The 14,425-nt window shown below is 43.7% G+C and overlaps 1 protein-coding gene across 1 annotated transcript in view; it reads left to right on the top strand.

The window, feature by feature from the left end:
- RSPO3 (R-spondin 3) overlaps positions 1 to 14,425 on the top strand; it is a 61,653-nt gene that overhangs the window by 32,894 nt on the left and 14,334 nt on the right. The window contains exons 3-5 of the mRNA XM_075414102.1: positions 1,932 to 2,123; positions 3,593 to 3,739; positions 6,121 to 6,318. Coding sequence (XP_075270217.1) covers positions 1,932 to 2,123; positions 3,593 to 3,739; positions 6,121 to 6,318 — 537 coding nt within the window. The remainder of the gene's footprint in view (positions 1 to 1,931; positions 2,124 to 3,592; positions 3,740 to 6,120; positions 6,319 to 14,425) is intronic.

The raw sequence follows: 14,425 nt of genomic DNA, 5'->3' as shown, positions 1-14,425 counted from the left end.
AGAAACCAAATTTTTCAGGCTCTTAATTTCAAAATCAATATACTCTGTGTCTTTGGAATCTTCTTAGAAAAAACTGTGCTATACTTATTGAGTCCTCCGTATTTTGAGAGTCTAGTGAAACCAAGTCTGATAACTAAATTGGGGTTGCAGCTTCTCACCACGCAGAATGTCATTTCTTTGCATCGTAGTGGTGCGTCCTGGTCGTACAAGCACTTTTCTCCAGGTTGTTCTACAAAGTGAGTGCCTTGGGGGGCACAGAGAATTGGGTTCTTATATTCTCATTGAAATTGTTTGTCCGCAGCAGAGCCAAAGTTTGCTCTTCTTCTATGTGTTCAGGCCTACTGAGAGAAATAACCCTCATTCCTCATTCTAATAACGAAAGAGGAAAAGTGAACTTGAACTCCCTTTGAGGTTTCTCAGATTGCGGGACTGGTCATCAAAACCTCAGAGCATAGAGGAGTGCTTTTCCCATTCATGGGCCATGTCTTTCCTGCCAAAAATGTATGTGAACAAAGTACAGAGGCATTCCTGAACTTCCCTGTCATCAGGCAAACTCCCCTGAGCTAGCAGGGAGTGGTGGCTTTCAACCTCTAAGCCATGGATTCATATGGGCTTCTGGTCTGCCTCCAAGGGATCCACAGAAGGGAGCTCATGAAAGTGAGTTCATTGTATATGCAAGCTATTTAGCAGTGTCTGCAGGTAAAAATAAAATCAAAACACTAAAATAGGCAATCAAAGTATGTTATGTGCATACTCATAAAATTACCACTGGCCTGTGAAGAAGGCAGAACAAGAAGCCAATAGTATTTACAAATAGGACTTACAAACATAAATGACAACTGGATTTCTCTTACACATGAAATATTACCAGGTGTCTCAGGTGAAGAGATGACAGCTGACACTTAGAAAAATGCCTGGGTTTTTCACAAAAGACGAAGCCAAAAAAGAGGGTCTGGAGCTATTTTGTGCTTAATTATTTTTCAATCCAACTCCTATTTCAGAATGCAACCAAGAAGCAATTAAAACTAAGTAACAACTTCTAAAGTACCAGAAGATGCAAAACCTTATTCTCTGCCACTGAGAAGTAATACGCTGATTAATGCCTGCTACTGAAAAGATAGTCTGCAATAGCATCCTCTTTTCTGCTACCCCTAAGCCTCTAAGGAAGAACTGAATAGTCTTAAGCAGTGAGTGTATTAAGTTTTCCATTCCTTGTCTGAAGAATTAGAACAATTCAATTGAAAGGTAAATATAATCCTACCTATGCTCCATGCTGGGACTGGAGCAGGGTAAATGCCACAGTTAAGCCAGAACATCAGGTTGTAATTGTTAGAGATTAAAAACATGCCAGAGAGAACATTCCAGGGAAAGAAGAAGGGTGAGAAGGATGGCTCTCCTCTGTCTTTTTATTAAGGCAAATTAGCATCAGATCTTACAAGGCCATATTCCTGCACAGCAGAACTCAATCAAATGGCATTTAGTCAATGAAGGAAATTATACACTAGGCTGATTTTTAATCATCCAGTTAGGAAAAGCAAAGATAAATGAACATGTATTTATCTGCTGAGCCAAGTGCATACAAGGCAGAAAAGGCACTGAAAATAGCTAAAAGACAAATAAATGTTCTCTAGGATTCTGCTGCTCCATAAAACCTATTTCAAATATAATTTTCTGTTAGCTATTTCTGCAAGATGTGAGCACATCAGCTGAGCTTCTCATTTTTACGCAGATGAAATAATTGCTGAAATGATGTGTCAGGTCATAAGAGACACAAGAAAAAACGAAGCAATCTTTAAGAGCTGCCGGAGAGGTGGATGATCCACCCTTCCAATCACAGAGGAACCATTATTTCATGTTCTTTTCTAATATCTTGTTCTCTCACCATTTGTTGTTTGTTTTGTTTTTTTTTTTTTGAATGCTTGTCTTCTCAGTGCATCCTAACGTGAGCCAGGGTTGCCAAGGAGGGTGTGCTACGTGTTCTGACTACAACGGATGCCTGTCATGTAAGCCCAGGCTCTTTTTCGTTCTGGAGAGGATTGGCATGAAACAGATCGGAGTGTGTCTTTCCTCGTGTCCAAGCGGATACTACGGGACACGGTATCCGGACATTAATAAGTGCGCAAGTAAGTGCTGGGGAAAGGGGAAGCGTGTGGCTTTGTTTGCTCCCTCTCGAATGCTGTGTCCCCTTAGGAGCTGGGTCAACAGAGAAGCAGACGGACAGGCCGTGTCTTTATTTGTTCAGTTCTTCCATAGTAGCACAGTAAATATTAACCCAGGCAAGAAATTAAGGGTGAAAGATCACCAAAGAGCCTAAACCTGAGGGATCCTGGCTCTCCGTGAGTGACCTGCCCAGGGCCCAGGTGATGGCTTCCTCCTCCTCCTCCTCCAGACCCCCACGCAGAAGGGGCTGGCAGCGAGAGGGAGCAGCGGCTGCTCCGAAGAGCCGGGGGACCCTGAATCGCAGTAGCTGGAGCCATTGCTTAGCCCACTGCCCTTACCCAGCTGACTCCGCGGCAAGGAGGGGAGATGCCAGGTTTCGGCGCTGCGGTTTGCCCCGGTCTCGCAGCAGCTTGCCTCACGCTCGGTGCAGCCCTCTCAACGCCTGCAGCAGCCAGCCAGGCTTCAGCCTGGTTTCGGGGAGGTTACCGAGGCGTGTTGCCTCCGGGCTGGGAGACAGAGAACGCAGCTCTGTTCTTCACCACTTGGGCAACATTTGGATCCCACTAGGTATTCTGAACCATAAATGAACTGGAAAAGATCGCAATGTCCTCATCACTCCTCTTTTCGTTGTTGAATTCACTGTTTTTAATCCCGCAGGTGATATAAAAACATAAGAGCGACAGCCAAGCAACTCTCCCAGTTTTTACCTGGTAATAAAAGTTATTTAATGAATGGAACCCAGAGTAAAGTCTTACAGAGTAACTTGACACTGTAATGTATATGCTCACTTTTTAGCAGTGTGTGGCCTTGCATATCAGACATGAGCTGTGCCATACACAAGTTTTTATGTATTTTCTTTTAAGAATATCTGAGAACTGGGAAATATACCACTAATGCCTATTTGTGTAGTCATCTAGAGAATACATGAAATACTACACGACATCTGATTGAACATCAAGGAGTCATTTAAAAACAGAAAAAGATGTTGATGCAGAACAGTCTTAAGCAGACTCTAAATTCTGGCATATTTTTATTTCATCTGGCTGAATGGAGATACGTAGTGTGGAACTGTCTCAGTACCTGTGCCCTGTGGGGTTAATTAGTACCTATGCTGGGTCAGTGTAGGGCAGAAGCAGTATATTGTTATTCTGATGTGCTGTGCCGTGTCTTCCATTTGCATAGGTCTGCAAGAAGACAAGCAGTGTGAGGCCATTCAGCATCAGGCCATCCTTATTAAATCCTCACTCACGCCAAGGTCACTCGTGGCTGGCCTCACTGTGTGTACAGGCCATGGAGAAGACCTAAATATAATTTGCTTCCCTTGAAGATCGTTTAACATTGCTAGAATTGTGTGATTCTGGTATATGTGAGAGAGCCCATGGCGTTTTGTGGCAAAAAGCAACAACACTGTTGTTTACTGTTTGCTTTTCAGAATGTAAAGCTGACTGTGATACCTGCTTCACCAGAAACTTCTGCACAAAGTGCAAAAGTGGGTTTTACTTATACAGTGGAAAGTGCCTTGAAAAGTGCCCTGATGGGCTGGAAGCCAACAATCACACGATGGAGTGCACTAGCATTGGTAAGTCCGGTCCCCCCGTGTCCTGCCTGGTTTTCTCACAGGGGGTGGGTAGCAGCAGGAGGGCATGAGTTGCAAGATCAGTTACACCACCAGGGAAGTGTAACTTAAAATGGAAATATTCTGCATCATAGGATGTATCCCCCAGCACAGCAAACTCCAGGTACTTCCCAAGTCTGCCATTTCACAAGAGGCACATCTTGGTTGTGCCCCACAAACACAGCCTTGATGCTAAGGACAATTCTGCCTCAGGAAATATGGCCTCTTTGGTCTGCCCTGAGGTAGAATGACATCCATCTCTCAGTTGCTCTGTTATGGTGCTATGCAGCACCACTAACATCAAAGGTTCAAAGATCTCAAGCCAGACCCCACATATAGTTGAAAGATTAAAATACTAACTGCTTTGCTTTAGCTCCCTTGTACTACCTGAGCTTTCAAAGCATGCGTGCGGCAACATTTTGAAGCTTACCTTCACAAAGGTGAAGGCTAGAAATTAAAACAATAAGAAACCCCCCCCCCCAAATACCCCAAACCCCAAATTAGTATATGTGCATACTGACCTGACTCCAGAAACCAAGGATTAAAATAAAACACCAGTGTAGCACTGTCACTGAAAGAATGAGATTGGTGACACCGGTCCTGTGACACACTGGCTGCAGAGAAGAGACCTGCTTTTGTATCTCTCCAGCCTCTGACTCACAAGCTCCGATTCTTCACGCCGGGACAATTTTGGAGGTCACCACACCTAACCGTCTGTTCCATCCCTCTGCCACCCCTCCGGCTGAATGCAGAATGGGCGATTCATTTGCCTCTGGGCTGATGCAGTTGGCATCCCCTGCCATGGGCAGGCCGAAGCTGTGGCAAGATTCAGCTTATTTGAGTAGGCTGGCTGTGAATTGCGGTGGCTGAGGGCTGCGAACTGCGGTGGTAACCTCTTCAGCCACCAGCAACCAGGGAGCACTTAGGCGCAGTCTGGCTGTGACGGAAATCTCCTCCCCCACAGTATCATGCACACAGCTCTCCTGGCATCGCGTGTTTTGGAGGGGAAGTAATGCAGGTATAAAAATAATGTGCAGTAGTTTGGCATTTGGCTTCTCAAACATATATTAGTTCAGGTGGTAGTGATGGTTTTTACGGTTTTATTTTCAAGCAAAGACTTTCATCTTTGAAAGAAATTCAAGGGATCATTTTTGTTTCTTGATGGCTGTTTCCAAGTGCTGTAGACTCAGCTGCTTTAACAATGAGTCAGTCTCAACTAGGAAAAGCCATTTAAAGCTACGGAGGAAAAACAGAACCTTTTTGTGCACGTGAAGGCAAATTATTTTAACAGGAAAGCTCCAGTGTAATATCAAAAACAAAATGACCCACATGACAATTCACTGGAGGAAGGTTCAGGGATTGCCTGAGGTCAGTCATATTTTTAGGTTTTGAAAAATTTGGATGTGAATTCTGGAGCTGGAAAAATGTTGACTTGCAAATTCCTCCTTATAGAGGGGCTGGAAGTCTTTCCTTCTTTAGCGGTAGCTTCTAGTCTTAAGCATGCATGTGAACATGTAAAGATAAATTTTTACTATCTTTTATCAAGAGATACATAGGGAGGAGATGGCACAAAAGAGGGACAGTTATTAAAAGCCCGTTCTTAAGCTTCCAAGGTTACTCCCATTTTTGTCTACACTGTTTGGACAAGTGTCCAGCTGCACACCTTTTGAGTTCCCAATAGCACGAGATGTGCATTCAGATCACTGTGGTTCACAAACTGTAACCCACAATTTTTTTAAAAGCTTGCACCCACCCAACCCAAGTTCTCCTCTGCTTTGGCTACTTACAGCTTGTATATGCTACAGATGATGGCTCTTTCACTATTTAAGCCGAATACTAAGCAGCAGATCACCAAAGATACTTGATTCTTAATGAATCAAGCCTTCTGGTGTCAGTTGGTCCTTTATACCTCTGTTGATTTCCAAATTCAACACCTTTCAGACCAGCTGCAGCAGCTTGACCCAATGACTTCACTCTCACACAGGCATGACCGAAATTTAATTCTGCTGAAGCTACGAGGGTTTAAACCTCCACAAAACCAAAGCAACCTCAGCACAGGCCCCAGTAACTGATTTTATTGAGACCAATCGTGGTGGTGTTGCCCCATTTCAGGAATGGAATTATGAAACAGCGAGTACAAAATAGTAACTGACATAATTATTTGACATTACTTTGTGCAGTATATCCTCAGCAGTTCAATTTCTGTCAATTCACTGCTGAAAATTCTGATTAATTCCATTAAATTTGCCACCTTTTGGCTGATGCAGAATAAAATTAATGTACCATATGCATTGTGTATACAAAAAGGTATTGGTCAGGCTCAGCTTGTCCTATGTTTATTGCAGTGCACTGTGAAGCTAGTGAGTGGAGTCCGTGGAGCCCTTGCACAAAGAAAGGAAAAACATGTGGTTTCAAAAGAGGAAATGAAGTAAGGGTCAGAGAGATCGTACAGCATCCGTCAGCAAGGGGCAATCCTTGCCCAGCTACAAGCGAGAGCAGAAAATGTGTTGTACAAAGAAAGAGATGTCAGAAGGAAGGAAAAGGTACCACGTTATCATCATCATAATATGAGATTGGTATTGTGCTTGTTTAATAACTCATATGTGAATTCCCAGGCCTCGATTGCAGGCTTCACCAAAGCTCCCATCGATGTGGTGTTCTTTGGGCTGGAGAGAACTGTGCCCTTGCCTGCAGTAAATAAAGTCCTAACGCTGCTCAAATAATGTGCTTTGTGTGATCTAGACAGGACAGGGTGGGTTGGATGGGACGGCACATTCTCTCTTGGTTCTGCTAAAAGAGATGCCAAGATCAGGGGTTGTATGTGGAGCTAAAGATCCATTGTAAGGCATGTCATGGTGGGAGTTGTTTGTTTGGTATCAGGCAGCCAAGTTTCATGCTTCAGCCATGGGATTCCTCCAAACCAATTCCTATTTCATGCTTCCCTACAGGTAAGACCATAACTCTTGCAATTGCAGTGCTGTGGCCTCTCTCCCACCCTGAACTCTTTCTACTAGCTCTGGCTGAACAACGTGGCCTGATCCAGCCATCTGCATCTGGCTCATGGGGTCCCAGTTTGGGAGAAAGAACACAACACTGTGTGGCAGCCAAGGGAAATTCCACTTGGTTTCACCCAATTGGCAAGGGTGCCAGCAGAACCACGCCTCCAAGCGAGCCGGCTTGTTGGACATTTTCCATCACATCGTCCCACATGTTAAAAATGGGAGATGCTTAAGAAGTCTATGAAATAATAATTTATACAAATTCCACCCAGTAGAGATTGTTGTTCCATTGTTCCCTTTTCTCCCCTTCTTGCAGCAGGGAAGTTACTTGCTCTGTTCCCAGAGCAGTTACTCTGGTTGGCACAGGAGTGTTGATGGAATATTTCCTTTTCCCCATCCCTCCCATTTTCCCCATCCTTCCCATTTCCCCATCCCTTCTACTTCCCCCTTCCCTCCCAACTCAAAAGCAAGGTTTTCACCCCTTTGCGGATGAGTGGAACAAGGGCAGCAGCTGCCCCTTGTGTGAACATCTGTGAGCCAGCATGAGTTGCTGGTACCAAGCAGTAACTTACTGTTTCATTGTCAAACAATCGCTAGGGTTGCTGCAGATTACTTACAGAAACTTTAAAGGGGTTTGGAGCTTGTAATCCTTCTGAAGGTTGGCTTGTTCCCTAGGGATATACCTCATGAGAAGGGAAATAATGTTAGAACGAGGATTGTACGAACCAGATAGCTACAGGTGCCTCCCCCTCACCCAAGAATTGGCTAGATCTACTTATTTACGGGAACCTACAGGGTGGATGTCACCTCCTGCTCCTCCTTGTGTCAGGCAGTGCCTTGCAGAGGTAGAGAGGTGTATCTGCCTCAGGGAAGTAGCCGAGGCAAGCTATTTACAGGCTCATTTCCGCTTAGAATCTATGTCCGAAAAGCCCACGCTTGCTTCTGCTCCTGCACAGTGGCACATCTTGAAACACAGCCTCTCATTAGCCTGACGGGGGAAGAGTTCTTTTATTTTGGAACCATGAAATTGTGTTTTTTGAGGTGATAATGACGTTGTGTATTGGCTTATGGCAATTTGGCAATCTCTTCAGATTAGACAAGACATTTCTCTTTGAGAAATGCCTGCTGTTCCTGTGTAGTAAGTACTTTAGAAGAAACTACTCACGTATTTTACTGTTCTTATTTTACGGGTTCTGAGCCAAACCATACTTGAAAAATATTGCACACCACAAGAATTCGTTCACAGTCATCAATATTTTTCTTACTTTTATTTCTGCAATGTGCATAAAGGAGGGGGTTTTACTTCTTTTTGAGCAAGTCACAGACTGTATTCTAGCCTGTTTTACACTCAATAGACAATTCCTTCAAAACCAATGCAGGCAGAAGGCACCTATGTTCCAATTCTACCTGTGCCCTTGCTATGTCCGAGAGTCATTCTTTTTTAGTGTTCTGAAATCCCACTATATACTCCTCAGTATCCACAAAAGTCTGTCCCATTCACTTTCATACACCTTCATAGGAAGATGAACTTTAATTTTTTTTAAAAAAGGTAATTTTTAACAAAACTGAGGAAATTCACACATAAAACATTAGGTTAAAATACCTTTAAGGGACAGATTATGGTGACAAGCCAGGAAACTGAGGATTAAGCTAAAAGTTTTCCTTCTGTTCCTGCTGGAATGGGGAAATGAAGCTTTCCAACTTAACCTCCAGGCAACTTATCTTCCCTACTGCCACTGTCCCTTATTACACAGAAATAAACTTCTATGCACTTTTGAACAACAGAATAGTTGCACGAGAAACCAAGCCGGGCTCTGTTCTTCTGGCTAGCTGCATGCAGTCAGTGAGTGCAGAAGGATGTAACAACAAAAACACTTTGGGAAAGGGAAGGGAAAGTACATTTATTTGTATTTACTGTTAAGAAATATTGAAAATGCTCTTTGGTATTGTACGACTCCCGTTGCTGCTCAGGAATTGCTTTGGAGTTTACCTTTCACAGCATCGGATTTTGAAGTCTAGCAGCAGACCCAGCAGTTACCAACAGTGCTGCCAATCTTTTCTCCGTGGCCATGAAGAGAGAGTTAGCTCAGTCAGCCTCTGCTGTTTCCATGTTGAATAGCTGTCTGTGGCCAAGGGAGTTAGGGCAAAGACCACATGATGACGGGGTATGCTCGTCACAGATGCCTCAATGACTTTGCTCAAGAAGTTGAGGTCAGAGACAGGATGTTAGTCAGTGAAGTCGCTGCTATCTCACAGAAGCAAGGGCATGTTTATGGACTGGCTATGCGAAACAAGATAAAAGGGATGAAGGGGGGGGGGTTTTGTTTCCATCTGCTAGTGTGTCATTAAAGCCGGTGCGATCTATTACAACTCTTTTTTTCCCTCACTGCTTACAAAATGAAGTTTTACTGGGAGAAGGCGCTAGCATTTTCAGAATGAATGCAAACAAATGGGAATAATGAGGATACCAATAGCCCGACTAGCCTAAACGGTTCTTTTTACTCATTTTAGCATGGAATTATTTGATCCCAGTGTGTTCTCATATAGTAATTCCTATGTGTTTCACATACAAGCTCCTTTTATCGTGCAGTCCCATCCAAACCTCACTATAATTTATTTCATAGTTCTCTTCTTTTAATCCTGTAATGGTGAGTTCTTTTTTGCCTTCATGACTGTATGATTTTAAGTTCCAGTTTCTTCCTTTTCTTCCTTTCTTCCCCTCACACTTTTTGTTTTGATCCCCCAGTGCAGTGCACTGTTACTTTCCCACACTTAACATCTTCTTCTGCCTTTCACTGATAGACATATGTTGAGAGTCACAGGCTTCCTGTAGCCATTAATGGCAAATGGCAAACAGATGTACTGGAAAAGCATAACCTGCAGAGCTCTTCAAACTGCAAATTATCCATCAATATTGTTTCTCTGCTTTCAGAGAACATGTTCTGCTCAGTGTGAAGAGACTAAAAACACTCACCAAAAGATTAAGTGCGTAGTTATGAACAAGGGAGACATCTTAGAGAGCTAGGTATTATGCAAGCCAGTAGGTAGGCTACATCGGTTACGCAACTGGATTGTTGTAAACTAATAAATAATACATTTTAATTGTTGCTTGTTCATATATTTATTCATTTGCATGCTGGTGGCATTTAGATGTTCTAAGGAGAGAACCAGTGTTAACTGTGTTCAGTTCTATGCAAAGAAAGTTCCTGTTCTTGACAGGCAAAAGTTCAAGCATTAGACATGAAGACATGGTGGGATGAAAGCAGAATAGCATATTTCCTTTTCACTGTGGAGTGTAGGGATTGTCATCTTGTAGAGATGGAAAGAAGGATACTGTTAGGAAAGGAAGAGGGGCAATTTTCGTCAAAATTCAAAAGACTGCAACCCCCTGGAGGCAAGGTAGCTTGTCAGTTAATGGTTTGTGCTGTAAGGAGAATACCAATATTATGCTGTGTTTTTTTTTTAAATGTACAGCAAGAATATGAGAGAAAGCAGCATCTTTGAGATGAGAAGCTGAATTCTCGATGCAGACTGGCAAACAGAAGGGAACCAAGGGAACAGGATTTGTTGTTGAGCAGTTTTAATGAGGAATTGTATATATTTTGGGGAAATAAAGCAAAATAAATGCTTCTATCCTGCACTGGATTCATGTGAATATAAAAATCTGGGTTTGATTTGAATAGTTTAGACAACTGATACTCAGCTCATCTCTGTTGTTTCTTTGAACTAGTTCCTCCACCCTTGATTGCTATATGTCCGCATAATGCTTCAAATATACTAATCAGATCATGTCTGAAAATGTCTTCAGCTGACTATGGTATGAAGAAGGAATTCTATCAGGCATCCATCAGATCTCCAAAACCACCACTCACCTAAAAATCCTAAGCCATTCATCAAGATTTACTTTAGCTAAAAACAATGTAATTTAATGCTAACAAACTTAAAATATCAGGCAATAAACTAATTTCACTCACTTTAACACATTCAGTTATACACCCTCATGTATACGCTCTGATGCCATATGGATCCACGTAACAATGGAGCACGGAGGGCTCTGGAGTCTAAACTAAGTTGCCCCTTTAGCATTTCTCACAAAAAGAGTTTGTGCAGTTGACCTCCAATTGAGGTGCACTAACAGTCAGTTAAGCTCTTCCAGGCAAAACAGAGAAAGAAAAAGAGAGACCTTACCATAATTTAAAAAAAAAAAAATAAATTTGTAAGTTGCATTCCATTTAAAAATGTACATGGAAGCGCAGTAGTGAAGGAAGCCATTAGAAATCAGTGGGAGCTCCACAACTTCTTTGTACAGGTTTTGAATCATGGCACTAAAATCAGAGTTTCATGATCTTCACAACCCACAGAAACTCCTATGTAGCCACTAAAGACTTGCATAAGTATGTGGCAAATCAATGTGTTTATTCATGTGGTAATACTCATTTTTCCCCAAATTTCTGGACTGCCAGGCCTCTGGAACAGTTGTTTTTGCATTTTGTTGAGCTCTGTTGTCACATAGGACAATCTGAATTTGATATGGATGTGATTTTCACAGAGAGGGCTTTGCTGTCTGAGAATTCAGGCAAGGAATGACAATCTGGGATTCCACTGAGCCTCCATAGCTTTGGCAATGATGAGATTCACTGCTCTTAAGATGGAGAGATAAAAATTAGTTATTTTTGTCAAAGCAAGGGTCATGTTAATGGTGAGGTTAATAGTGCACCTGGGGAGGAGGTTCCATGGCACCGTATGATGGATTCTAAGAAGGGCAAAACAATTTGCCTCCTGAAAGTGCCTGTTTCTTTCCAATGGCTGTTCAGGACAGCCCAGTAGGAGCGATCCGGACTTTTACCTGCTAACTTTTGAATGAAAGGGCACATTTCCTCCATCTGCACAGCAGCAACTTCGCAACACTGAAAAATCTAAACCAAAGTTCACCCAGGCTGACTCTGTAAGCAAGACGAGTGTGTTTCAGGGGATCCATGTGTCAGCCACGGTAAAACAAAAAGTAGAGTTCAGAAATATTCATTCCCAATACTAATTTAATTTAGTGTTGGCAAAATCAGGGCTAGGGCAGCATTTTGTTGTGTTTGTTGATAAACATCTAGTAATGGCTCTAATCTTGCTTATTCGAAGGTGAATTGCCCTTTACAGAACAAGCAATGATGTCTGTCCCTGTACAGTCCACACACCAAAGATAAAAGCCTATTCCAGCGGCAATGGAGGCCCACACCAGTTCAATAATTCCTCAGTGTACTATTTTTAAACAAATTTTTCTGATATAAAAAAGAGGAATTGGGGGAAATTTTGGATATTTCTGGTACTGAGTAGTTCTACTTAATCAAATTTAAGTCCTAAGCATTGCTGCTTGTGAAAGTAAGACATTCCAGTCACAGCTTATCCAGAAAGTCACATCCTTTCCCTCATGTATAGCTCAGTGGCATTTAAAACAAGAGGGCTGGAGCACGTGAGCGGGGGAGACATCACAGTGCACAGTTCGCTCGTATAACTGTGAGAGATGGGGTGTCCTGTGTGAAGGTCACTACTGTGGTTATGGTTAATGACCTTACTCCGTGGCAGGCCACAGGACTTCTGAAGCCTCAAAATGAACACAAAGCTAATTACTGCATCCCTGTGTTTACATACTGCATACGCCAACGGGTCGTAACTCTGGCCTTTGCGAGCCCAAGTTACTATAATTGAGGAATCTGTCTTGCGAAGAGTTTGGTTGTTTATTTTCTGTTTGTTGCTGCCAAGAGGAGCTCTCATTTCCTTTGCTTGCAGGGGTTTTGACTCTTTAACTTTAACACATTTCCAGCCTCCAAGAGTTAGGCTGTTGAGACTGGGAATCCGCTAGCTGCAGCGTGAAGTGAAATGGCGTCCCGGGGATACCTTGAGCAAGGCAGGGGACAGACAGCACGGGGCTGCCCACCGCTGCAGGTCGGCAGAGAGGGCTGCGGTCTAGAAAACAGATCTGGGTGTGAAGGCTTGGGGGGGGGGGGGAAATAGGACTGATTTGTGAGTCCAAAACAGCTAACAGTAGAAGATGTACTGGCTCTACAATTCAAGGGCTGAAAAGGTTGGGAAAAGTCATTTTTAAACTTTAACCATAGCATTTTTAAAATGTAAGCACAGTTAGGCAGTTTTGAAAGTCTTATTAGGTTACTACCTGCAAACTGAGACCTTAAAATCTGAATAAGTAGTAATATTGTCTTTTCCTACAAGTATGTTTATTTAGTTTGTGTTAGTGTGAACATTAAACTCTCAGCATACATCCTAGTTCTGACAGACATGTATCGACTGCGCAAGCAGGTAATACATACACACTGTGTGCCTCTCCACGTGTGGTACTATACATGTATGCACGCACTGTGTACCCGTGTACCATGCCAAGGTTGTATTGTCTGAAGAACATGCATCTTGGTGAACAGTCAGGCTGCAAATGGCTGGGGCTGTATGCCAACCTGTCGGGCCCTCGGGTATCAAAACTGGTTTTAGCCTTGCAGGGTGTTGGGCTGATGCTGTCTCTGTGCTGCTCGGGAGATGTTGTCATATCCTGCTGCCAGCTCCTCTCTTGCCACCTTCCGTCTCCTCCCTTTCCTGTCCCAGGGGGCCTGGAAAGCGAGGGGAGGTCGCTCCACTGCCCCAGGGTCCTCCGGAGCATGCTATCAAAAATGTGCTGGTAACCAGCATCAACCTTGTATTGACAGGAACGGTGTCAAAGCTGAGAAAGCAGCCTGTGGTCAATTGCTCCTGTGAGGGAAGTGAATCAGAAAAAAGCTGATTGCATTCTTCTATTAAAATGTGAACGATGTGAGAGCTGTTCTCCTCAGATCACTAAACCAAATAAGGGATAGAAATCAGCTCTTTTTCTCTTTCTGATCTTCCCTTCTGGTGCCTCCTTGCACTGCAGAACTGGCTGGCTGACTATCTTTCAGATGGCCGAGATCTGTAGGAAAAACAGGAGGGAGTACAAACCTCTCACAAATGCCTCTCCTTCCCCCTTCCAGAGCATCCATCAGGTATTCATGCAGCACCAAATTTCCAGCACCCGCCTAGAAATCTTCCCACTTGAATAAAAACGTTTGGGGTTGAGAGAAGCAGCTCCAGCTTTAGAAGGCGAGATCTGCAGCTGTGTCTCTACCGCTAAAGAAAAGCAGGCAGAGGTCCACTCCTCGGCCACGAGGCCCAGGGCCACCTTCTGACTCGCATCCTGCCTCGCTGGGGAGATTCCCTCTGCAGCAGATTGGACTGGGGAAGAGGGACGGCTGTTGCAGGTCAAACAGAGCCCTAAAACAAACTACCAGTTACGCTGCACAGACACGCAGGGGTCTGCCTGTTCTCTGGCCTCCTTCCCGGCCACAGCTGTACTTCACTTCTCCATGGCATCTCCACCTTTGGTGACTTCACACTGTTGAGTTTCAGGGAGAGGCAAATAGGAAACCGTGGCCTCTCCCCCCTCTCAGCGCAGGGCAGAGACCGTGTGCGGAAGAGCAGAGCATCGTCCTCTCTTACCCCACATCGCTTCTTTGCTCTGCCTGCACATCCTTACGCACCCGTCTCTCACTCCACACTGGTCTTCCTATCACTTCTCACGGTCGATGCTTCCAAAGTCCTTGCCCTAGCTTCTCATGCTTTAAGGAGCTCCTTCCAAGGG

The sequence above is a fragment of the Opisthocomus hoazin genome, chromosome 2, assembly GCF_030867145.1.
Source record: "Opisthocomus hoazin isolate bOpiHoa1 chromosome 2, bOpiHoa1.hap1, whole genome shotgun sequence".
Classification (NCBI taxonomy): Eukaryota; Metazoa; Chordata; class Aves; order Opisthocomiformes; family Opisthocomidae; genus Opisthocomus; species Opisthocomus hoazin.
The sequence above is the reverse complement of the archived record's forward strand: the minus strand, read 5'-3'. Positions and strand labels throughout refer to the sequence as shown.